The sequence below is a fragment of the Phaenicophaeus curvirostris genome, chromosome 9 (assembly GCF_032191515.1).
Source record: "Phaenicophaeus curvirostris isolate KB17595 chromosome 9, BPBGC_Pcur_1.0, whole genome shotgun sequence".
NCBI classification, from domain to species: Eukaryota; Metazoa; Chordata; class Aves; order Cuculiformes; family Cuculidae; genus Phaenicophaeus; species Phaenicophaeus curvirostris.
The window spans coordinates 6,903,582-6,927,826 of record NC_091400.1 but is presented as its reverse complement, the minus strand read 5'-3'; the positions used below and the strand labels follow the sequence as shown (position 1 = coordinate 6,927,826).

The window sequence follows — 24,245 nt, the reverse complement described above, 5'->3', positions numbered from 1 at the left end:
ACTACTGAGAATTACTTCGAAGTGATAGGTTAACATCTTCGAAGTGACAGTTTCTTCTAAGTCTTGTCTGCCTGAATCAGACAATTCTGTCAAGAGAGTGCCCTCTGTTGTGTGTAAAGGCTAAATGCACAGCAGCAGGATAGACCGCTTTTCTGCAGGCTGAATACAGTCTGCTATCCTTTCAGCTTCTAAACAGCTTTGTTTTTCTCAGTTACTTCTGAATGCATATGGACTGAGATTACACCTAGAGGAGCAATGATAAGACAAATCTCTGTGTATTTAGAAACTGTGGCTGTAATGTATGGGTCTTCTAGCCAAGCATTATCTTCATAATGGTGAGGTTTCAAAAATAATAGTGAGCTTAAAATCCTTAATTTAATTGAATTATTCAAGAGATTTCCTCTCTAAAACCAATAGCAAAAATTCTATAATATGCTTATGCTGCAGTATGTACAGTCACAGGTACACCCATTGTGTTCATTAGTAGGAGATGTAACAGCTGTAGTCACTCTCTTTTTCACTTTAGGATCCTAAAAGTTTCATGCAAAGGCCTAGGAATGTTTCTTACACTTTCAAGAGTCAGTAAGTAACCTACCATCACTCCTGAAGAGAAATTGTCTCATGCCCTGATATTTCCTGCTCGTTAGAAATCATGATTTCCCTTTCCAGTGACTTCTCAGAGCTATTTAAGAGCTGTTGTTACTCTGATGCAGAGCTAACACCTGGAGCCTGTTGTATCTGGCACCAGCTATGTCTCCAAGGAAGTGTAAAGCTCATTAGCTGGTTTTCCAACTTCAGATGTGCATAATTTGCACCCAGGACTGAACCTGTCCAGTCAGCAAGACACCCTACTCCTAACAGGGCTGTACCTACTTCAGCATGTGTTGTACACAACCCAGCCGATTGATGCTGACAATGCTCAGAAGCAAGAAAGGAATGTCAGGTAATTAATTCTGAGGACCTTCTAACTATTGCTACATTAAAAGCATCCTTTTCTCTCATCCTTGGAAGGTTAGGTTAGTTTTCATCTTGTTCAAAGGCTTCACAGGACCTTGCAAGACCTGGCCTGGAGGGGAGGTTGGTACCACACTGAGACTAACAGGGAAGAGGCCCCCCTGGAGGGAAATCTGGTGTTTGAAAAAAGCTGAGTTTGCATATCTCTATGTTCCTTATAGAAACAAGTACTGTTGGCATCACAACTCTTTAAAAGAAGGCATTGGTAAAATACATAACCCTTGGGGTTTTGCTAGTTTAAAATGCTTGCAGAGACTGGGGAGAGGCAAATCTGGTTTGGAATTCTCCAATATTCAAGGCCCAAAGATCATGGAATGTTTTATTTATCTGGTAAAATGGTGCACAAGGATATTTTTGTGAGTTTCGTTTTTCCTTTGTAAAATAAACATCTGTAGTAAAGCAGTCCATTCCAAACAGGAGTGGGGAAAGCTGAGAGGCACAGCTGCACTGCATTTTATAATAAAACAGCACAAAATCCAATTGCAAAGAGTAGGTGGAAGATGATATCTGCAAGAAAAACACAGATTAAATGAGAGTACTTCACTGTCAGATGCCTTTCACCTTCTCTTCCCACCCCCATCAATGTAACTGCATGTCCCTAATGTGGCTCTGTCACCATATGAAGCTTTAACAAATAAGCTTTGAATAGGCTACTTCAAACCTACTCCAAATGCAAATGCTCTAAGGCAACACGTTTGTTCCTTTTTGGGAAGAGGGTGTAAAACCAAAATAATGTTCTGTAGTAGAAGTTATTGGTATGATTTCACAGTCCAGAGTGAGGAGTGTGCCAAAAGTAAGAAATTGAAGTATATAACACTGAAAAATAATATTTGATTTTGAAATATTTCCCTTTCTTTCAAATTTACCAGGTCTTCCTTTGAGCTCTGGGTTTTATGTTGACAGAGTCACTCAAGTACACATTTGGAGTTGATATTGTCATTGTCATACTTTGCTCTTTACCTGAAAGAGTGTAAAATCTGGATAAACCTTTGCCTGTGTAAAAGAAGAGAAAAAGATAACATTGGGATGGCACGTTTAAAATAGGGCAAAGTACACCAGTGTGCTTTGTAAAAGTATAACAGGTGACATTTCCCACATTTTAAAATTCTGGGTATTTCTTCCTCTCAGCTTTACTGTCTGAAATTATAAAACAATCCTCAGTTTTTTTCTGTTCTAAAATAAATGGAGTTTTACTGGTCCAACATACTGAATTGCAATAATGCTGCTCTATGTGTATTTGTAATTTTAGATTGGCTTTTGGGCTGGTGTCAATGTAGTTGTTGAACTAGTATAAAGGGAGTTTCTAGTGAAAACATGATATAGGCATACTGTGTTCTGAGGACCTGTTTCAAAAGATGTGCTGAATCTGCAGAATTAAACCAGGGAGGCATTCCTGGTACCTCCAGAAGGCAGCAGTAAGAGGAAGCAGGCATTGCTTTATGATGGGAAAATCTGATAGCAATCCAATTAGTGTATCGGGAGGGATACGCATGAAAGGTTAACCTGCCAGAGTTGTGGTTATGTTGAATTACCAACCCACAGTGTAAAGAAAAGCACTGCTGCTACTCCTATGCCTGACCTCCCTCCCACTCAAGTGCAATCTATCAGAGCTTGTCTGGGCTGTTGCCGAGGTCAGATGCAGGTGAACAGAGTTTACGTTGCTAACTTGGTGTGTAAGTGGTTTGGCCATTCGTCATTAATGCCAAATGCATGTCTTTACTCACTTTGTAAATGAGGAGAGTTTCACTGAGCTCTTCTGCCAGAGCCCTGCACCTTGAGGTGACAAGTTTCTGTTCAAGACTCCTATTGCCTGGGCAGAAAGGGCTCAGACAGAAGGGTTGGGCTCTGCTTGTTTCTCTGCTGTGAGCTGCTGGCTGTTCCAAGCTTTGTTGCTTCCCAGATGGAGAAACACCCAAAACCCCAGTCACTTACTGCGTACGGTGATCTCCACCACTAAAACACCTCCAGTTTGTTCCATGCGCTGTTGTCGTTTGTCACATGTCTCAAGAGATCAGAGAAGAAAGCCATGTACATCAAAAAAATTAAAAATAATTAGAAAATCCAAACCCAGCTCTCACGTGGGCAACCAAGGAAATTAAATCTGTGTCAGTATGGCTGCATATTTTCTTGAGATTTTTTTTCCCCTGTAACTACTGGAGATTTTCATGCAAGAGAAGTTCAAAGAGTCTTCACAGTGTATTTTCTGAGAGTTTTGATGTGCCACAGCCTTTACAGCGACTGTCAGTGTAAGTGCTCTCTTCATTTGTGAGATGGCAGGAGCCCAAATGAATGTCTGCTTGCTAATCACAGGTCCTCCTGGGCTGCCCTTTCCACACTGCCTCAAAAAACCCTCCTGTCAAGTAGGAAGGGGGGAGCTGAGCTCCATCTATTTAACCTGTGACCTCTCTGAAGGCTTCTGTTGTTGTTTATTGCTAATTATAATTGTTTACCATGGGGCAGAAACAGGAAGCACCGTATCACTTCCATATAGATCATCTCATGTCCAGCGCTAATGACACTGTCACAGCTGACAAGATCTATATTGGAGGCAGTGCCCTATAGATTAAAGGTCCTTGTCCATCCCCTGATCGTCGCAGATCCCCAGCTGTGGGCATTGTTTTTTCCAAACTCAGTGTGTGGCAATTCTGGTTGTGATTTGCTTGTAAGCACAGTCCCCCAGCATGGCTCAACCTTAATTGCAGCAGACCACCAGCTGCATTTTGGGGTTGGAAGTGGACTCAAGGGATGTTAGCTAAAGAAATTATCCTTTGCTGGAGGGTGAGGAAGGAATTCCACCCTGTGCCTGTGAGGATGATGTAGATGTTTGGCAACACTGTCAGAAATGTGGATACAGAGTACTGGGTTTGTGTTTTCTTTTAACCCCTGTCTGTGTTTGCGTAAAAGTTTAAGAAATCTTTAAAAGCAAACGATAGAGGGTTTTTTTGTTTTGCCTTTGAAACTTAGAATTCCAAACACTGCAATTTTATCAAGTGTGCAGATTTTGCACCGATCAGTGTCCCCTGCTTAGCGCTGAGGCTGGGTAATAAATTGTTACCTCAATTTGGCTTCTGGACTGAGAAAGGGTTTCGAAAGATAAGTTGGTTTGACTAAAAGTGATGCTTTCTTTTCTCCAGCAAGAAATATTTCTTGCTGAAACAGAAGTGTGTTGACCAATGAGTATTTTGGGCTTTAATTTCAGGTTAAATACAATTTGACTTCATTCTATAGCAATTGCATATTCAGTGCACAAGAGAAAGAATAGTGAAGCTTTGACCTGCTGAAGGAGGGAGCAAGAAGTCTTTAAAGAAAGACATTTTAGTAACTGTCATCTTTGTATCAGTTGCGAGCAGTGCGTGCCTCCTGATGATAAATAATGTGCCTGTATAGCACCCCAGCCTCAGGTCACAGGAACTTACTTTTGACCTCAGCTCCCGTTCCAGTGACAATTTATGTATTTCATGCAGAATAGGATCATTGCAAGAGCAGTAACTTACTGCAGCACTGCAGGATAGCGGAGAGGACTTTCCCTGAGAAGGTCTACTGGGAGGTTTGGTTCAGCCAGTGATGGGCTTTGAGCCAGGCTCCCTCCACACGCAGGGTGCCCTCAGCACCAAGATATTTGGTAAAATGGAAAAAGCTCTACTTTTTCCATCTTTTCAGCTTTCTGTTAGCTGTAGTTGTTTGTCAGACGAGGCTGTGGTCTAGGATATTGACAAGGACTGAATTTTTTAAATGGCTACCTAATTTCCCAATACATTTAAACAAGTTGCCCAATGTCGCAGAGAGTGCCTGTGGCATGACCCGGGGTTGGGGTGTATGACTGGCCGCTGGGAATCATGCATTGTGTGGCTCCATCTACTGACAGCTCTGGCACTGGCTCTGCACACAACACGCCCTCCAGAAGGTCTTGAAATCCTCTGTCTAAATTTAGCACTATGTGTTTCCTCTGGGATAGTGACCTTACCACGGGGCAGGAGAACTTCTCGCTGTCACAGACGTGCGTCTCGCAGTGCAGCCAGACCTTGGACAGCTTGGGGATGTTACGGAAGCGGAAAGCATTGAACTGGAATGTCGCCCTGCTCGTTTTCCCATTCTCATGGACAAGGATGGAGTTGTCTGTGGCACATCTGTGTTGTGTATGGAGAAGTAGTGTTAGAGCCTCCATGGCTTGAGTTAAACATCTCCTGAGGTTGCAGGATGCATTTGTCCTGCTATGGGTCAGCTTCTCTTTTGCCTGCCTCATCCTGAGGTTGCAGGATGCATTTGTCCTGCTATGGGTCAGCTTCTCTTTTGCCTGCCTCATCCCCCAGCCCCTGGCTTTCTGTCATCTGCTGGGCTGGGCAGAGGTGCTCCCCAAAGTCCCACCAGTACCTACCCCTTGGTGATCAGAGGCCAGTGGATTTGGTAGAAATACTCAGAGGAGGGAGTTGCCCAGCAGTTGTTGAGAACAACTTTGAACCTGCAGAGACACAAATTAGCAGATTAGCAAGGAATGTCACGATTGCCCATTTATTAATTATTACTCCTTCACTTGCCTACCTGTCGCTTAAGCCCTTAGCTTCCACTCCAGCAAATATGTCAGAACCAATTTCTGATGTTTCAACGATGAAAGGGGCTTCTTTTATACTTGAAAACTTGGCATTCTTTCAAAGACAAAGAGAAAAGCATCGTATGTTACTAGTAACGTGAAGTAAAGAATAAGGCAACTTCAGACAACTCTGGAGAGATGGACTCCAAAAGTCTAACTTCTTATCACCTCCAAGCTCCATACTCTACACTCAGTAGTAGGACTGTTCCAAGCCCAAGATGGTGTTTAAAAATCTTTCTGTTAATATTTGACCTATAATGAAAACAAGTAACAGAATTTGATGATATTTGGATTGTGATGTGTGTTGTTATCACAGCCTGGGTGAGAAGGAAGCTTGCTGTTGCTTCTGATACAGCAGAAGTGGTGGGGGAAGCTGGTGGGAGTGAAAAACTGGAGATGACTGTATGGAATTGGAATGAGGTTGGGAGAAGGCCACGTGTCAGGGCAAAAGTATGAAGATGAGCAGAAATCACTTGCCCTTAAGCGAAGGTTCAGCACTCTATGATCTATGCTTGTGGTGGCCAGCAAGGTGAGAGCATGAAAGAGCTCTGCCGACTATAGTCATCTGCCCACTCAAAAGCCAGCCTCATAGAAGTAATGCAGCGTGTAATGCTCAGGTGAGAAAATTTGGTTACAAATACACTGAAGTACATACCTTAAACCCCAATGCTTTTTATTGTGTAAGATTAGAACAAAGCTAGCACTGGAACTATATAAAGAATAACATGTTTAGTCATAGCATTGGGTTACTTTGTTAAATCTATGCAGCAGAATTTAGACATACATAGTTCCAGAGCTGTTGGAGTGTCTTTCCCTGCTGTTCTTGCTCAGTTCTCTGGTATTGATTTTCTTACATACCTTTCGTTGCCTACATGGCAAGGTGGCTGTGAAGCACTACAGTGTTCCCACTGCAACATCTGATAGATTGGATGCACTGAAGTTTAGGAACAAGGCCGTGTTTAGATTAGTGATCCATGGCTGTTAAGTGCCCTGAGAAATTTTCGTTTAACCAAAGATTTCTCCCAGAGGAGAGATCTTGCAAAAGTACTGCTGTAAAACTCTTATCAGTCTTTGTGCTAAAGTGAGTTGAACCTGGTATAATGTTTCTTGTTCCAAACTCTATTGCTCTACACTGTTCTAGGGTACTATCTTACTTTCCTTCATAATGAATTTCAGTGTTGAGGGTCTAGGGTAATTTTGCCAGAAAAAAAAAAAAAAGGAACATTTCATGGAATTTAATGTTTTGTCTCCGATGATAATGCGAACAAAATAACAAAGGAGTTATTTGAGCTTGTTCTGTACTTGTGCTCAGTGGGAAAGTGTATTATTAACAGTTCAGCTGCTCCCTCCTTGATTCCTGTGTGCCCCATGGCTATTAGAACAAAATAGTTATTTGGCAAAAAAAAAAAAGTACCAGAGATCATTGCTTGCTGCCTGTCATTTGGTTTTGCAGCCATTCCATCAGGAGTTGACAAGAACAGTGTGGTACCTCCTGGGACCTTGCCAGTGGCATATAATGTGCCATAAATCAGCAAAAAAAAAGACCGTGTGGGTTTTCATATCACAAGGCTGCCAAAATGTTTAGACTCATAGAATCACTAGGTTGGAAAAGACCTTTGAGGTCATCAAGCTCAACAGTACCTGTCCACTACTAAAACATATCCCTAAGCACTTCATCTTAGTGATCAGTTTAGTGATCGATGGTGTCCCAAATTCAGTGTGCTGAGTGAGAGATTTCCATCAGTCCACTTTGTGTTAAATATTCCCTCTCCCTGCCCATTAAATTTAACATAGTATGTTATTAGTTGTTCTTTTAGTTGTTCTTTTTCTAGCTCTGCTAAAGTAGAGGGGTGGCTTTGGTGCTTTTGACTGTGCTTTGTGGAAAAAAGACTCCAGGCAGGATCAAGGGCTGGTTGCTCCAGCAGCACAGCGGAGCTGTGGGGAGGAGAGGGATGGTTCAAAAGATTGGTTTGTATACAGGGATGATATTTTCTTGGCAACAAAATTCCAGCATGACCCAAAGATCTCTTGGGAACAGGAAATATCTGTTGGGTGAGAGGACCAGGAAGCAATCTGCAAGAGAAATTCATGGAGTTTTGCTGTATCTATAAAGACTGTGCCATAGCAGGGATGCCTGCAGATGCCTGCTGCTCTTTGAGTGGGACTACAAAAAAGTTTTGCTTTTTCTTATAAAACCTGTCAGCATGTCAGAAATGTGCCTCTCAGAGGAAATATCTGCCTGATTTGGAGGGATTAAAAGAATAGTTGGCATGTGTCTGCTCTGTTCAGTTTAAGTATATTCCTGTTAATCACCAGAAACAAGGACCCCTGCAAACGCCGCAGTAATTATCTATTCCAGGCTAGCAACGTGCTCTGTGACACACAGAAGTTAGAAGCAGCAGCCCTTTTATTCCAGCTATTAGGCTGAAGCCTGTGGAAGGTATGGAAAAGCTGGGTGGCCAAGAGCACTTACGGAGTAGAAGTTGAGGGACAACTGACTTTCAAATGAGCCGGAGCTCCCATTCTTCACGTGAACGGTGGCCACCCTGAGGATATAACAAAGTTTTTGTATGAGTGAGATGCGATGCTGAAAACAGGGTGAGGAGCATTCCCAGAAGACATACCTTTGATCAAAGGCAGCCTGATTCACCAGGTAGTTGGCATTGTATGTGCAGCTGAATGAGTAATTCACAGGCTGACTCTTCACAATTATTGAGGAGTCATTGGAGACGATGGAATTGTAGAAGTGATAAACAGGGTTCTTGAACTGTAGATGACGAGACAGAGACATACAGGTCATACTAAGTCTTTGAGGTATCAGGAACAACTCAGTACTTTGACATGTGAAGGCTCAATCTGGTGATAAAACATCACCCCCACTGAAATGTGTTTTTGTAGCTGTATGTGCTGTGCTGCCTATATACATGCCTCACTAGGTCTAAGTTCCATGTACTACAGGTGCAAATGGGCAACTAACACACTAATATCACTAAGTCTGGGAGTATTTTCCCTGTAGATGTAAAGCACAGCTATTTGATTCTTCCTTCTCCCTGATATTGGAGTCTGCCTCCTCTTTCCTTTAATACTTAAAACCCACTCCAAGCTGAAACAAACGGGACTTGAGATCTCAAATGAGTCCAGCCAGTTTCAGAGTCCAGTTCAGAAACACTGACCTTGAGAGTCTTACCTCTGACTGTGTCCCACAGTATGATTTATTTTTAGGTGACAGGTCTGGGATTATGAATTGGTAATATCCCGAATCATGGATCCCATTGTAGCAAACACCTCCAAGTGCCAGCTGATTAACCTCCCATCCATAAGGACACTCTGGAATTCTGGTAATGATGGTTTTGGGATAGCAGTATACCAGAATTACATCTGAAAGGAAAATAATGCACTTAGAGCGATGTTCAGTGATGTTTCTCTTTCAAAGAGGTAGGTCTGCACACCAGCTTTCCACTGGGATTAAACTTCTGTGAGCAGAGATGGGTGCTGGAAGGTTCCCCAATGCGAGCAGCTGAGGAACCAGGATAGCGTGTGCTATTCAAAACTCACCTTGCGGTTGTTAAATTCTGTCCTTCCTGAAGGATTTTAGCCTTTGCCTTCAAATCAATGCAGAACTTCGTGTAATTTTTTTATCTTTTTGGAATAGCTGACTAAGAAGCACAGCCACTGCTGAGAGACTTGAAATGAAAAATAGCTGCACTGAAATCTGCTCTACTACTTTATGCTGCAGAGCTGGCTTCTGTAGCACCACTGACTCTGTAAAAATTGGTGAAGTTGTTTGTTATACTCCGGTAGACTGGCACCTTTTCGTGGCGGTGTTAGATCTAGGCCACAGTAGATATTTTTCCTTTTCTTTCCTTGCGCTGGCATTGCAGCACCAGTGCAAACTGAATTTTTACAATTCTGAAGATAAAAGCTAACATCTAAAAATTAATTGAAAGGGCCACAAAGTTGATCAGAGAGATGGAGCACATCCCATACAAGGACAGGCGGGGAGAGTTGGGGTTGTTCAGCCTAGATAAGAAAAGGCACTGGGGAGACCTTGTATCAGCCTTCCAGTACTTAAAAAAGACTACAGGAAAGCTGGGGAGGGACTCTTTATCAGGGAGTTCAGGAACAGGGTGTGAGGAAATGGTTTTAAGCTGAAATAGGGGAGATATAGATGAGATATTAGGAAGAAATTTTTTACCGTGAGGGTGGTGAAGCCCCCATCCCTGCAGGTGTTCAGGACCAGGTTGGATGGGGTTTTGAGGGCCCTGATCTAGTGGAAGGTGTCCCTGCCCATGGCAGGGGGATCGGAAATGGATGATCTTTAATGTCTTTTCCAACCCAAACCATTTTATGATTCTATGACTGTTAACAGTGATGGTTAGTAGCAGTGCTGTATGTTTACAAACACAGTGATTGCTAATACAAGCATGAATATTGAACATCATAACATACAGACTGATTGCTTCACGACAGCAGAATTGGACATATTTCAAAGAAAATAAAGCAGTGTGAATTTCATAGAATCATAGAATCATAGAATAACCAGGTTGGAAGAGACCCACTGGATCATCGAGTCCAACCATTCCTATCAAGCACTAAACCATGCCCCGTAGCACCTCGTCCACACGTGCCTTAAACACCTCCAGGGAAGGTGACTCAACCACCTCCCTGGGCAGCCTGTTCCAGTGCCCAATGACCCTTTCTGTGAACAATTTTTTCCTAATGTCCAGCCTAAACCTCCCTTGGCGGAGCTTGAGGCCATTCCCTCTTGTCCTGTCCCCTGTCACTTGGGAGAAGAGGCCAGCACCCTCCTCTCTACAACCTCCTTTCAGGTAGTTGTAGAGAGCAATGAGGTCTCCCCTCATTTGAAAGTCTGATAGGAGTTTAAAGGGCAAATAATGACTAACCAATCATGACCTGAAAATTGAGAAAGACTTCCAGTTACTACAGTCAGAAAAAAAGAAATCCTGCCTGGAATGATTCAATTCATTTTTCTAAAGTCCTTGACACACTTATTAGCATGATAAAAGCCTCATTATACAGCCTTTCTTTGTCTGTTATGGAATACTCTAGGAAAGTCAACCTTAACAACTTGCTCCTTTATGGTCAACAAGCCTTCAGCACAGCAGGCTGATTCTGCTTGTGATGATTCTCAGATTTGTAACTTTGGCAACTTTATAGCTATGAAAATTCCTGCAGTTCAGAGACACGGCTTGTGCAAATGAGGGTACTGAAATAAATGGCTAGAGGGCCAAATGCTTACGATGTATCATGAAATTATTGACAGTAGTCTGACACCAGTCATGCACATACAAAGTATACTCTCTACATCAAGGCACATTCCAACACATTTCTAAAGAGCCTCTCTTAATTGTAGTAAATTCTACATTACAAGTCTGTCTGGCACTAGATCATTTGATTTTTTAGGCACAAATCAGTGTGCAATTAGAGCTTCACCTTCCATTATTTTTGCTTTTTCTTCTTTACTATAGCAGTGTGGCTCAGGAGTTCAGCCCATCATCTTCATCTACGTCAGTTTTTAATTGCAGTCGGTGGGACTAAAGCCCAGCTTGGGCAGCAAAGATCTGCTGCATCTAGCCTGTGCTAGTGCAGCAAATATCTAATTGATGTTGTTTGCTTTGTCATGTTCTGCCTGCATTCTGCTTGTGCTTAATTTTATTGCACTATGATCATTTATGGTTATTGCACAAATTTAAGCACGTGCCTAGTTCTCTGCGGGGCTAGGGCTTTAATGGCACGTGCTTTAAAGTGCTAGCTGAAAGTAGATCAATAAAATAAATGTAAGGATTAGCTCTCCAGCACCCACAATTTAACTTTCTGAAGAAAAACTTTTCCACTTCTAAATAGACAAAATCTTAATTACAAGAGGAGATCATAAGACACTGAAGTTATTTTACCTGCTTTATTTGGACTGCAAGGCCCTGCAAGAGCTCGAGCCAAGATGACCAGCAGATAAATAGTGAGAGTCACCATTTCTTGCAATGATCTGAGGACACAGGGAATAAAAGCTGAAATTGTATTTGAAATTGGAAATAAAAACAGTGCAGTGACTGCAGACCTGAAACTGTAGCTGTTAAAAATGATCTTGCACAGAGAAACAAGTAACATTACTGATACTGTCGCCCAACTTAATTGCATCTACAGGAAAAATATTTCCAAGACCATTATTATTGCTGGGTCACTATTGTGACAATTATATGATTTCAGTTGAGTGGTAGGTTTTAATTATTCTAGGTTTTCTTTATTCTTGTAAAGAATCTAAACCTAAAGTGTTAGTATAAACAAATGTAACTGAAACAATGTGGTCTGAAAAGAGGGAATAGAACTTACTAGAAGAAATATGATGCAATAACATACATATCGTGCTTATAAATTTAATGCTGAAACTATTCTCTGTGGTGGTGAGTACCCTTCTATATAATCCTGACCTCATGTAGCTCAGTTTTGCTAAATTATGCATTTTCTTTTTTACTGCTACATGTTGAGTTTTTAGGAAAACATACATAGCAGTAATTTACATTTCCACTTCAGGTGTCAAACATGCAAATTGTTTCCAGAGGGAGAAGCATGTACTGCCTGTGGGATTGGGACCGGAGTTCTCTTCTTTTCCATTTGTAGACACACTTCAGTGTCTGCCTTCACACACATCACTTAGCAGACTGTCAGAAGTAACAAATATCATTTAGGTAAAGCAAAGAATCTTTCTAATTGAGTATTTCCAACAAAACCAATCAATTTCAGTATTTTCATTCAGTCTCTATTTAAAAATATATATTTATAAAAGGCTCATACAGTACATTTCAGTGACAATTCCTTCTAATTATAATCCTATGCATTCTACAAGAAATTAAGTATACCTACGAGACAGAAAGGGGCCAAGTATTTCAGATTTTCATTCCAGTCTCATTCCAATGGCTGTGCTGTCAGCTCTTCCCAAGATGTCCTCTTTCAAATGAACCCAGGTGGTGTTATCTTCGCTTTATATAAGCAATCTTGTAAAAGGAGCCCATCTCTAGTTAAATCTCAACCCGCCAGTATTGTCCAGTGTGGGAGGGAAAAAAAAAAAAAGAGTTATAGAAAAGCAGTCCTCTTTCCCCTAGATGGGACTGTATTGCTGCTATTGGATTTTTGAGAAGTTTTTCTATGGTGGCTTTTTACAGATCTTGAAAAAAAAAAAATTGAGCAGAAACTTGCTGAGTGTATAAAACTGGTACAAAATTCTTGTTTCCTAAGTTAACCAGGCAAATTTGGAATTTGTGCAGAGGTGAAGCCACAGCTGCCTTCTACAATTCAGTGAAAATGTGTTTATAGGAATCAGACACCTGTCTTGAACAGCTTAGTGATAATGTCATCCTTTTGTGGCATGCAAGTAGACAAAAGTAATGTAACACCTTTGGCGTTGTTTTTTTACTTATATTTTGTAAAAGTGCACAGGCATGTAATCAGAGTTCAGGTAGGATCTTTCATAAGCCTAAGTATTATACTATGTAATCATCGTACCTAATACTTTGTGCATATGAGACTACATAATATACATTAACAATTACACTGTATGATGTGTAAAATTGGCCATTACATGGAAAACTGAAACAATTTTTCTCTGCATATGACCATCTGTCATGTGGCTGCTGTATGACAGTCTTGGTCAGCTGGTAAGATTTTGTGGTGACCTATTACATCCTGTTTGCCTTACCTTTTAGTGATAGGCCCAGAAAAAAGACTTGGATATGCTGCTGCTGTTTTAAATACCTGCATAAAAAATGAGGGTTGTAAACAGTCTTGCTATGTAAACTGGCATGGCCTCAACTTTGGGCACATGTGCTGTTGAGCTGCTTATGCTCATATCTGTCTTGAGTCACAAAACACAGGATATTTCTGACCTTGCCTGTGGGACCCAGTCCTATGGGGCTCCTCAGAGAAGCTTTTGGTATCTGAGGGGAGACCTCATCTCTTTCTACAGCTCCATCAAACAAAGTTGTAGCAAGGTGGGTGATGGTCTCTTCTCCCAAGTAACAAGTGATAGGATGAGAGGAAACGGTCTCAGGTTACACCAGGGGAGGTTTAGATTGGCTCTTAGGGAAAATTGCTTTATTGAAAGAGTGGTGAAGCATTGGAACAGGCTGCCCAGGGAAGTGGTGAAATATCCTTCCCTGGAGGTGTTACAGGAACATGTAGATGTGGCACTTTGGGACATGGTTTAGTAGGCATGGTGGTGTCAGGCTGATGGTTGGACTGGATGATCTTAGATGTCTTTTCCAACCTTAATTATTCTATGATTCTATGATTCTGGGGAGAACCTCATTCTGCCTCACCTGTGACAGGAGCTTGTGCATCCATTTGTCTTCTGCCAAAAAAATTTTGACATACAGGGGTTACGCAGTAGTCAATCTGTATCAGTTATCATTAGTCTGGATTTTCTGAGGGATGAGGGAGTGGGGTGGAAGAGCACAGTAGCCCTCACCCTAACCAAAATGTTACACAATGAGCTTTCAGCCATCCTGTGGTGCTCCTGTGGATGAGGTTTATGGGCATATTCATGAGAGCATTCACTGCTCTAAATTGAGACTGCAAGGAGTATCTTGAACCAGATGGCATTAGCAAAGCATGGCCATGACTACACCATGCCTTATGAGGGAAGCTAGTTCTTGCCCAGTGATGATGTTATGCAGGTGACTCTACAATGATAAGAAAACATTTATAAGTAATTAGGGTGACTTCTGCTTCTTGCAAAGTGATCCAAAGCCCTAAAGAAACATTGAGAAGCCTATAATTTTCTGTGTTTAGTTTGAAATAATAAGCCTGAATCTAGACCTGAAGCTTCATAAGGACTGCAATACAGAGCACATAATAGCCTGGTCCCACTATTCCTGTGAGCCAGGTCCTGCAAGCCATCACATTAAATGAGATTACTTAAAGATGTACACATGGATAGAAACCTTCTGCCAGGGTTTGTTGTTATTTTAATTGAATTAAAGAATAAGCCACTGAAAAAGAACCAAAGCTCATAAATTATTTGGTGTGACCTAACTAGGGATTATCCTCATAAGAAATCCTGAAATAAGGAAGATTTAACTCCAGGCATCTATTTTATAGCCTCACCCCAAATCCTTCTGGAAGCATTGATGGCTGACTTCCTAAGCCCAACTCTGAATATATATTGTGTAAACATTAACTTATTTTTGTCTTTCTATGTGTGTATGTATTTGGTGTGGAACCAGAAGCCAGGTTATCAAGCATATGTAGCCGAGAAACAAGGGGAGGCTTGCAGGAGAAAGCTTGTGACTTTGGGCGTGAGAAAGGCCTCATAACATTGTACAAACTGATTCTTTTAGCTCAAGGGATCAGATTCAGCCTTGGGGTTGGACTTGGTTTCTCATGCCTGCCCACACAGGGGTGAATTGAAGCATAAGATATTTGGCTAACCTTGATTAGGTACATAAATGCCTTCCTAATAATGATGTAAGTGGTCAACCTCTCTGTAACATTAATAAAGCTCTTGAAACAGAGATTAGTTTTGTTCTGATGATTTTTAGCAAATACTGTAATTAAATTATCATTGATGCAATGCTATGATTTTCAGTGGAATGGCTCCAAGATAGATCTAGTCCCATAATTTTGAAAGAAAATAAATCTCTCACTATCTTCTCACAGAAAAGTAGTCTCCATGTACATAATACCCCTTTTAGTTGAAAGGTAGAAACCAGAATGAAATCCATGAAAGAAATTTGGCAGAAGTGCCAGCTGGTGTATAGTAGTTTGTATTTGTGTGAGAAACCAGCACAAAATGTACCTAAGCCAACCAGCATTTGATACCTGCTCTGATCAAAGGTGAAGGCTTGGGGAAGGGTTAGGTTTCTGCACACACAGAAAAAGGAAAACCATTAAATTGCAAAGCAGACCATTGAGGTTTGTTGCATTTCCCTGACTCTTTCCAAGCCCATTGAATAATCTCAGCAATCTAAGTATCTGTAAAGATTTTGAAAAAGAGCAAATGAAGGCCTTATTGTGAATTTCACCTACAAGGGCAGCTTGTCTGTCCATCTTTATTCCTTGCATTGTGATGGGTAGCTGTGCAAGTATCTACTGTCTGGTTCTTACATGGAGAAAAGGAGCTTCTTCTGTTTGAATCTGCAAGGGATATCGTGACATCCAATTTTCATTGTTTGGGATAAAACAATGAACCTGAAGAGCCTGGTAGCTATCTGGAAGGGTTTTACATGGCAGTTAGGGTCAATGGATACAGCTAGCTCCTTCTAGGAGGAGTGAGGTCTGGTGACACACACCTAGAGGCTGCAATGTATCGAAGATGATATTTCCAACCACACACCAAAACCTGGCATACTTGGTTTTGTCTGAGAAAAGGAGCATATCTATCTCACAGGCATGGAGACGTCTGTACTTAATCTGGAATACTAGTGACTGCATTCATATTTGACCTGATCTGAGTTGATGAGTCCTGTTGGAAATGTAGCAGTGTGTCCATACAGTCGATCTTCTCCAGGACCTGAAGTCTACAGTGACCTGTGCTGGTCAGACTCATTGTCTCAAGACATAAATGCCATGTGCATTTCAGCATTATTTTGCCTTTTATGGAATAAATACCTTTCCAATATTTAGTTACTCATGGCACATGGTTGGTCACTCACTTCAGTATGATTGAGTCACTGTTCCTGGAGATATTTAAAAGACATGTAGATGTGGCACTTGGGTACATGGTTTAGTGGTGGACTTGGTAGTGTTAGGTTTACAACTGGACTTGATCTTAAAGGTCTTTTCAAACCTAAATGATTCTATGATTCTATTCTATGATCTTTCAGCCTTGTGACCAGATGATAGAACGGTGCAGGCGCATAGCAGAGCACTTGGAAGCCACAGACATCCTGCACCCCAAGTCCTCAGGTGGCTGACATTCTTCAATAACTTCACAAAACAAATCAGAAGCAGGGGAAATTAAAGGAAATTGTGTTATGGAAGAGGGAATCATATAAAAATCAGAGATGGCGGATTTGGCCACTGGAGGAGACAGTCTTCTGATCTGAAGCCTCATCACCTGTCTGTCTGTGTAACTACGCAACACTGAATCACAAAGTTTTCATCAATTGCCTGCAGCCATATGCTTGGCAGGACGGTGCTGCTGTTGATACATGTCCTCGCTGGGGTATGAGTGAGCACAAATGCTCTGCTGAAGAAGCATTCCTTTGACATTTCTGCTGTCCAAGGCATTCACATGGACATTTACCACAGCAATCTCATTAAGCACAGAATTGTGGCTGAGGTAAATAATCATATTTCGTGTTCATTTGAATGCCTTATCCTGCTGCTGTTTAAGCTTTGCCAGTGTTTTCAGAGTAATATTCTTTGGAAGCTTCTCCAGCAAAGTGCTGCTTAAGAGTTCGCTACTTTTGGAATAAAACATCAGTTTCCAGCTGAGTTTCCTTGAAGCTTTGTATGGGTAAGTGTTTTATTTCATGTATATTTTAATGGGCTGTCTTGGAGCTAGCTGGTTATGCAGGATAAAGATTTGGGACTTGGTTTAATAAAGGCATGGGGCTTGATTTAATAAAGGCATGAGACATGTAGAACAAGTCATGTGAGACTGGAGCTGATGACTTACACTGGTCACGTGTGTCTACAGCCATCCTGGGCTGCCACCTTTTGGAGATGCCTGAACTTGCCAGGCACTTGATTCATTTGCCTAAATGAGGCAGTGTCTTGCGTGAACAGGTGCTGTAAGGTGGCCAAGATATCCACAGCTGGGCCACCAGACCTCTCTGAGTCTTATGCGCTTTTGCAGTGGGATCTAGAGGCCAGGCAGGGTACATCTTAAATAGCATTAGATGTCTGTGTGGGGGCATTTCAATTAAGACCAACAAGGCACGCTGCTTTGGTTGGCTTGACATTCCTTTTTTTGCCTGCCTTGCAAGCCTAAGCACCACTGTACACTCCGAGGCACACGTGCTCATTCCAGTCGGCACAGTGTCCTCAAATTGTTCTTTGAGTGCCTAAGGCTAACGTCTAGGTAGAAGTTAGAGCACTTCTGGTGGAAGTGCTCTAAGGGCGAGGAGTATTGCATCAGGTCTTCCATAATCCTGGGCAAGAGCTATGACTACCAGGCCTGTCTCCTCCAGCGTGAAGAAAGTGTGGTTGCGGCTGCTGGGCTCGGCTGTAATCAGTTCTTCTGTCCCACTTAGTATGTGCCACAGCAGAACTGCAGGCATTTTCTGTTGAGAATATATGGATTAATTGTTCTGTAGCATAAGTATATTGCTAGGGAACAGCATTTGAGAATCACCTGAATGTCACCTAAATGGATTCTGAGCTGCCTAAGTGCTTTTTTGGATCTCAGCCATGCTGTCCTGTATAACACCTTGTAAGCCTTTTAGTTCTTGTTATCTCAACAACAGGTCTTGATCTTTTGGCATTGTGGGGCGGGGGATGGTGGTGGGGAGAATTTTAAGAGGAAGGTGAGAAAGAAGGCAAAATGGACTCTTTGTGTCACCTATTAGTTCAACCTTCTCAGGTTGGCAGCTGGCTCTGACACAGTAACCTTTACTCTTGCTCTAGTAATGTTCTCTTTTCTGGATGTTATCCCACTAGCGTTGGGAAGGTTGCAGCAATAAGATGTTTCTCGGCTTGGGCTGGGTCACATCACTACAACTTTGAGAGAGACTGTAGTATCTGTCTATCTTCTGCCTCTTCCTGGCCATGGTGTGTTGGCCGTAAATAATGCTGCTCACCCAGACTACGTGCTTTGCTATGGAGGGACTGACAGAAAAAAACCAGGACTGCAGTGCAGTGAGGCATTAAAATTCAGGCAAATTTCTTCCCTCAGTGGCAGTTCCATTGACCACTACCCTAAATGCATGCTGCTTATTTTAAAAATATAGGTATGTAAGAAGGAAAAAAAAATCGAAGAAAAATGTAGAGGCAAACTGATAAAGGCATTTCAGAAGCAGGAAAAATGCAGAATTGCAACAAAGGACTCAATAGCCACCTAGCTTGGAAGTGCTTCCAACCATTCCCATTCCCAATCATAGAAACCTTTCCTCAGATTTTTAATCTGCATTGCCCTGGGAGCCTGGAATCCTCCTCCTCCCTCCATAACGCCTCTGCCTGTATCTGCGTTACAGAGCCTGACGCCAACCTTCTGATTGCCTGATGGTCTGAGCCAGCTGAATTATAAACCTGCTTTGTGAGATCCACATAGGATTATACTGGTAAAACTCCAGGTTCTAGAAATGCTTACAATTATTCCTATCATTTGAAGAGTTAAGACCCAATTATTTTCCCTGTGAAATAATCTTTCAATATGCGTAGCTCTGCCCTCTCAAATCAAGCCTAACTCTCTGCACTTCTGTCAAGAGCAGGTGCTGATTAAAATCACAGTTCTGGTTTCTCAAGCTACATAATCCTGCTAGCTCATTCTTAGACCTACTTTTCTTAGCACACTGTATCCATTATATTAGTGTTGTCCTCATTTTTGAGGGTTTGTGATTTTTCAGCAGGCTGATAGCATCATGCTTGGAGACAGTCTCTCTCGCTGTGAAAGGGATCTGTTTGTCATAAAGAACTACGTGGCTTTGAGAGCTACGTGTATCAAACGTAACTTTATTAATTTGCTTGCGCTGTGCTTGTAAAGTGATTATAATAATGCTTATCTCAATCATAGTACCATTATCTCTGTTTTGCAGATAATGGAACTGAGCCACAGAAAGGCAAAGCCCGGTGTAGGGCCCTTGAGCTGGCCACACTGTTCTTATTTCCCCTGTGTCCTTGAAAAAGTAAGCAGTTTGGAGAGAAGCTATACAAGCAGACTTTGAATGGATCTGTCCTGTGAATGAGAAAAGCTTTCTGGGAAGCTGCAGGACAATTGCCTGGACTGTCAACCCATGTCTCCTGGAAAAGAGAACTCACATTTATCTCACAGGCTATTCTACCACCTAAAGCACTAAACTTCTGCTTGTCAGTTTGCCATTCACATTAAGCCTTATGGCTTATTAATGATGACTTGATGACTCTCAATCCATTGCCAGTTGTGTGTGTCAGTAGATTTTCCTCCTCTGATGCCATAAACAAAGTTTTTCCTTTGCCGTTTGTCAAGACATTGCCTTTAGTACATTTAGCCTCCAGAAAGGTCACTTTCCAAGACTTCCCATAAATAACAGACCGAATTTCAGACTAATTAAAGGATATAGTTTTCTTCAAACTGCACCAGCACACTACTGATACGCGTTGAGATGGGTCTTTCCATTTACCACACCTTATAGTACTAGAGAGATGTTACAGGCTTCTTGTAGTGGGGATGAAGCAGAATGATCGAGGCTAAAGGCTTTGGGCACTCAGGTATTCATATGCTTGTTGCTTTATGACTCAACCAATCACAAATAAAAAACAGATCTTCCTTTTTTGATTGACCATTTGAAGACAGGATTTCTTAGAGGATCACTCAAAGACCAGCTGCAAGAGATGGCTGTGTTACTGCCCATGTACAGCTCTTCAGAGATTTTCATAGGCTTCCTCTGAATGCCAAGTTTGAGAAAATCGGCACCTTTTTTTTAATTCGACTGGGCTGTAGCTGATGTTGCACTGGTTCACTCAAAATCAATTTGACTGTCTTGTATGATGATTGTAAGTACTATCTGCTAGCTTTTAAAATGACTGTTTCTGTCTTCTCAGTAATGTAATTGGATGAAGTATGCACTCTGCAAAAAGCCATCATTTCCATCTAAGCTAGCTGAACAGAGCACTGTGATCATCTGCAAAATGTCTGCAATTATAAAACACAATCATATAATATTTCCTACAAGCTATTCCAGGATATATGACACTGCAGTTCTCTTCTCCTATGAAAATGCCTCAGGAGTACAATAATCTGATTTCCTTCCAAGGGATTCATAGGGTTGCTATCCTTAGAAACCCACTGTAGCTCCAAGTACTGCATTCTCTCGGACAGACTGTTCCAAAGACTCTAGATTGATTATGCTGTTAATGACGTATGAAGCTCTGCTGCTGTTTGTTTGTTCTGGGATTAGCTAAAATTAGAAGTTGAGCCTTTGTTCCTGAATTAATTTAGAGGCAAAAATACAAGTTACTAATTCTGTTGATTTTTCTGGAAATATGGTCAAAGCTCAGAAGGTATTTTCCTTGAGTTGTGAGTCAGTTCTTAAATGATTTTGAAATGAAAAGTGTCTCGCACAATTGATATATATGAAAATTAACCCCTGAGTGATTTCCAAGGTAACTTGTTAACATGCTATGTTGGACATTTACAGATATTTAAGATTTTGAAAGATCAGAAGATGTCAAAGCCTTGTCTTAAATGCTTGAAAACAGCTGGATAAATTCAGTAAATGTTAACTGGGCAGATATAGGTCTTCTGACTGTTTGGCTGTACCAAAAAGCACATAACATTGAAGAATTATTCTTTGCATCTCTGAACGTTCTCTATATCTAAAAATGAGTAAAAAGAACAGCAAATACTGAATCTTTGACAGCAATAGGTGATGAAGAATCATTAGCAATGTTTCAGAAAGTGTGTAAGGTTTAAAGTGCTAAACTTGAAACACTGGAAAAGGTTCTGTTTTCACAGGCTTTTCTCAGTATCAATTTTGTTTTTTTCCACAGTGGGCTCCAAACAAAGTATACCCAAATCAATGGTCAGTTCTGTAAATGTAAGCTGATTTCAGACTATTGTGATGCACCCTGCTGGAAACGCTTGGGAAAAAAAAATGTAGCTGAGTGCCTGCACCCTACTCCTTAATCTGTGGGTTTCTTTTGGTATTATTTCAGCATATGTAAAGTCAATGAATATGAATGCATACTATATATGGTAAAGATAATATTTTCTAGGTTTTCAATACCTTTCATTCTAGGCTTTCATAGACCTTTATGAAGATTTGACCTCAGGCACCAACTGGCCAGGAGATGGTGTTAGTGGTGTACTATAAACAGACAACACATGACACAGGAAAGAAAAGTGACTTACTCACTCATGTGAAATCTGGTGAAGACATCTCGCCCTTCTCTGAGTGCTGCCCCACCTCTTGGGCTTTCCCTTGGCCTGTTCTGATTATTTGCCTTATCCATAATAATTATCATTCAGTGTTGTTATTTCAACATGGCAAACATGCAACAATAAGAAGGCAAACACAATTTCCTTAAATTATGTGGGTTATATAGTAATGTAGATAATTCATTATCTGGTATTTTAAAATATGCTAGATCAAAGCCTACATCACTCAGGAACAGCCGATGTGAGTGAAATGAATTCAATTATCCAGACATCTTTGATTTCTCTTCCAAGCCTGAACCTTGTGGCTGGTAACAAGTAGCAATCAGGATGCAATGCAGGTGATATCTCCAGTTGCAGAGTGACCTCAAAGCTTTCAGTCTCCTTCTCTACCAGCATTGTTAATCCCTGTGCCAGCTCATTTCTCTCCTTTCTGGTCTTCATTTTCCTTCTGTAGTTGCAACTGTTAATATGGCACTAAAACCACATTGTCTGCAGTTGTTACTATGTAATGCCACCTTCTGGGATTGTGGGCTGGTTTCTCATCTTCACACCTCCTTTAATGTTTCCTTTCCCACTAGCCTTCTGTTCAGTTACCACTTTAGTTGAGCTCAGCAAACACTGATGCTCATACAGTCTCTCACCTTATGGTTTTGCGTATGCTACTTAAATACTCTTGTGCATGAGATTTTGTTTGTAAATCTTTCCTTCCAACGCTCCCTCACTTTGTGCAGGGTTTCAGTGGTGGTTTCCTGGTTGTTTTTCTGCCTCTGCTCCTCTCACTAGCAGGAGGACATCAGCCAGGGAAACCTCTGTGGTCAGGGAGAGGGTAATTAGTTTTGGGAAGTAGATGGTGGTCAGTTAACACAGTTCTTTGGTGCCAAGCTGTTGTTATGACCCCAGGTTATTCATGAAAGGTTTTGCACTTTATCTGCTATTTTAATCATTACCATCCAAAGAGAAGGAAATAAAAGCTCTTGTGCTACCTGTGCTACTGTGCAGTCATAGCCAGCCTGGACCCTTTAGTCTTAGTTTAACTATGGTCCCTTGAAGTGAAGCGAGGAGGTCAGATGCACCCTCAGTTTTGCTGCTCAGAGGTCCCAGTAGCTCAAAGGAGAAAGAGGGAAACTGTACCTTCATATTTCATTGCTCTGCTTTCTTCAGGGAGGTTTCCACGGCTCAGTGTGCAAAGGGACCTGCCCCAGACTTCCCTGATGCACGGACTGTCCTTGCCTCTCATTTTGCACACATCCCACAAGCAGGGGCATCTCCTCTTATCCTCTTATCTCTTATTTGCCCTTCCATGCCAAAGTTGGGGGCACCCTGACTAGTGGCCGATGTAGTTCTTGCACAGGGACATGCCCTGATATTTGTGTCTAAATGCTGTGTATGGCTGTGTTATCTACAATAGTTATTATCTTTTAGATTTAAAATACTGGACAAAGTGTCCTAGCTGGCTTGGAAAAAGTACAATAGGGATTAAAGGCCACTGACATCAATCATGCTGATGATTTAGTTATGTGGTTTTCCATTGTGGTGGTAAGAGCTCTTTCTGCTAGGCCATTATGCTCTAATTTTGAAATGTTTTTTGAAACTACATAGCTATTCTATTCAAAACTTCCAGTTTATGGTCAAGTATCTGAACTCCAAGGGGTCTTGGCACCTAAATACCTTTAAAAAAATGATCTAAGTGATTTAGGTAGCTGATTCATATGTTCAAAATAAGTAATTTATGAGTCTAAACCTAGTGATTTTCAAGATTGCAAAACTGTTGGTCCTTTTGCCATTATTATTCTGCACTGGAAGCTTCAACATAGGTATTTTCCAAAGAAATCTATTGCACTTCAAGTTTCATGCAGAACAGCTTTTTTAGGAATAGCTTCAATCTTTCACGAAGAAAGCCGTGAAGCCATTTTGCCATGAAGCCACTTTGGCTGCAGTGAGGCTTCCTTACCGTGAGGCTTCCTTACCATGAGGCTGTTGGGCCCACCATGCGTTCTTCAGATTGGTCTTCATCCTGCAAGTACAGAGAGCCTCCATCATTTCTGAGGGCAAATTGGATTCAGTGCCCTGAGAATAGTGGCAGAGAGGGCCATTTGGAAAAGTAGCATTCACTCTGAAGACAGTCTGTCTCCCTTAAGTTAATTTAAAATAAGAACTGGTAAGGAGATAATGCTCCATTCCTTAGGGAGATTATATCCATCGGCTATACCAGTATTTCCATAGAGTTCATTAATTCACCTTCTCATCCAAATTTTGCAGAGAATGACTGTGGAAATATTGCAGTGTTCTCCAGGATGAGAACTCTGAATTTTGATCAGTTGTGCTTACAAAGCTGGAAGCACCTCTTGTTTGGGAAAGTTTTCTATCCCCCAGAATTCTTTGAAGCAGAAGTCATTTGTCTCAATCATTACATAGACTGAATTTTTTCCTTAGGGAGGCTAGAGGGAAAAGTCTACTTATTCAGTGTATTTCTTTTTAAAGATTGGCCATTAAGAAATTGAAAAGGCATGAGTGTGTGAAGGAAATTGTGTTTGGATACAAAGGCCAGTTAACCCAGAATTGTAAATTTGTGTATGAGAATATGAAAAAGCAAAAAATAGGTAAGCGTGGTTT

General features: G+C 41.4%; 1 protein-coding gene across 2 annotated transcripts; it reads right to left on the bottom strand.

The window, feature by feature from the left end:
• Positions 1 to 1,108: 1,108 nt before the first annotated feature.
• On the bottom strand, positions 1,109 to 22,875 carry TECTB (tectorin beta). Of its 2 annotated transcripts, XM_069863295.1 has the most exons (12): positions 22,764 to 22,875; positions 12,482 to 12,612; positions 11,518 to 11,606; positions 8,790 to 8,980; positions 8,227 to 8,369; positions 8,076 to 8,148; positions 5,554 to 5,657; positions 5,390 to 5,473; positions 4,979 to 5,141; positions 2,947 to 3,016; positions 1,975 to 2,007; positions 1,111 to 1,521 (listed from the first exon to the last, which is right to left on the bottom strand). In XM_069863295.1, the coding sequence occupies exons 3-12, from the start codon at positions 11,591 to 11,593 to the stop codon at positions 1,469 to 1,471; spliced, it is 990 nt and encodes a 329-aa protein (XP_069719396.1). In that variant the 5' UTR covers positions 11,594 to 11,606; positions 12,482 to 12,612; positions 22,764 to 22,875; the 3' UTR covers positions 1,111 to 1,468. The 2 variants fall into 2 exon arrangements, with proteins under 2 accessions (XP_069719395.1, XP_069719396.1); XM_069863294.1 differs by lacking the exon at positions 22,764 to 22,875 and having other exon boundaries at positions 1,109 to 1,521; positions 12,478 to 14,795.
• Between the last annotated feature and the right edge of the window lie 1,370 nt (positions 22,876 to 24,245).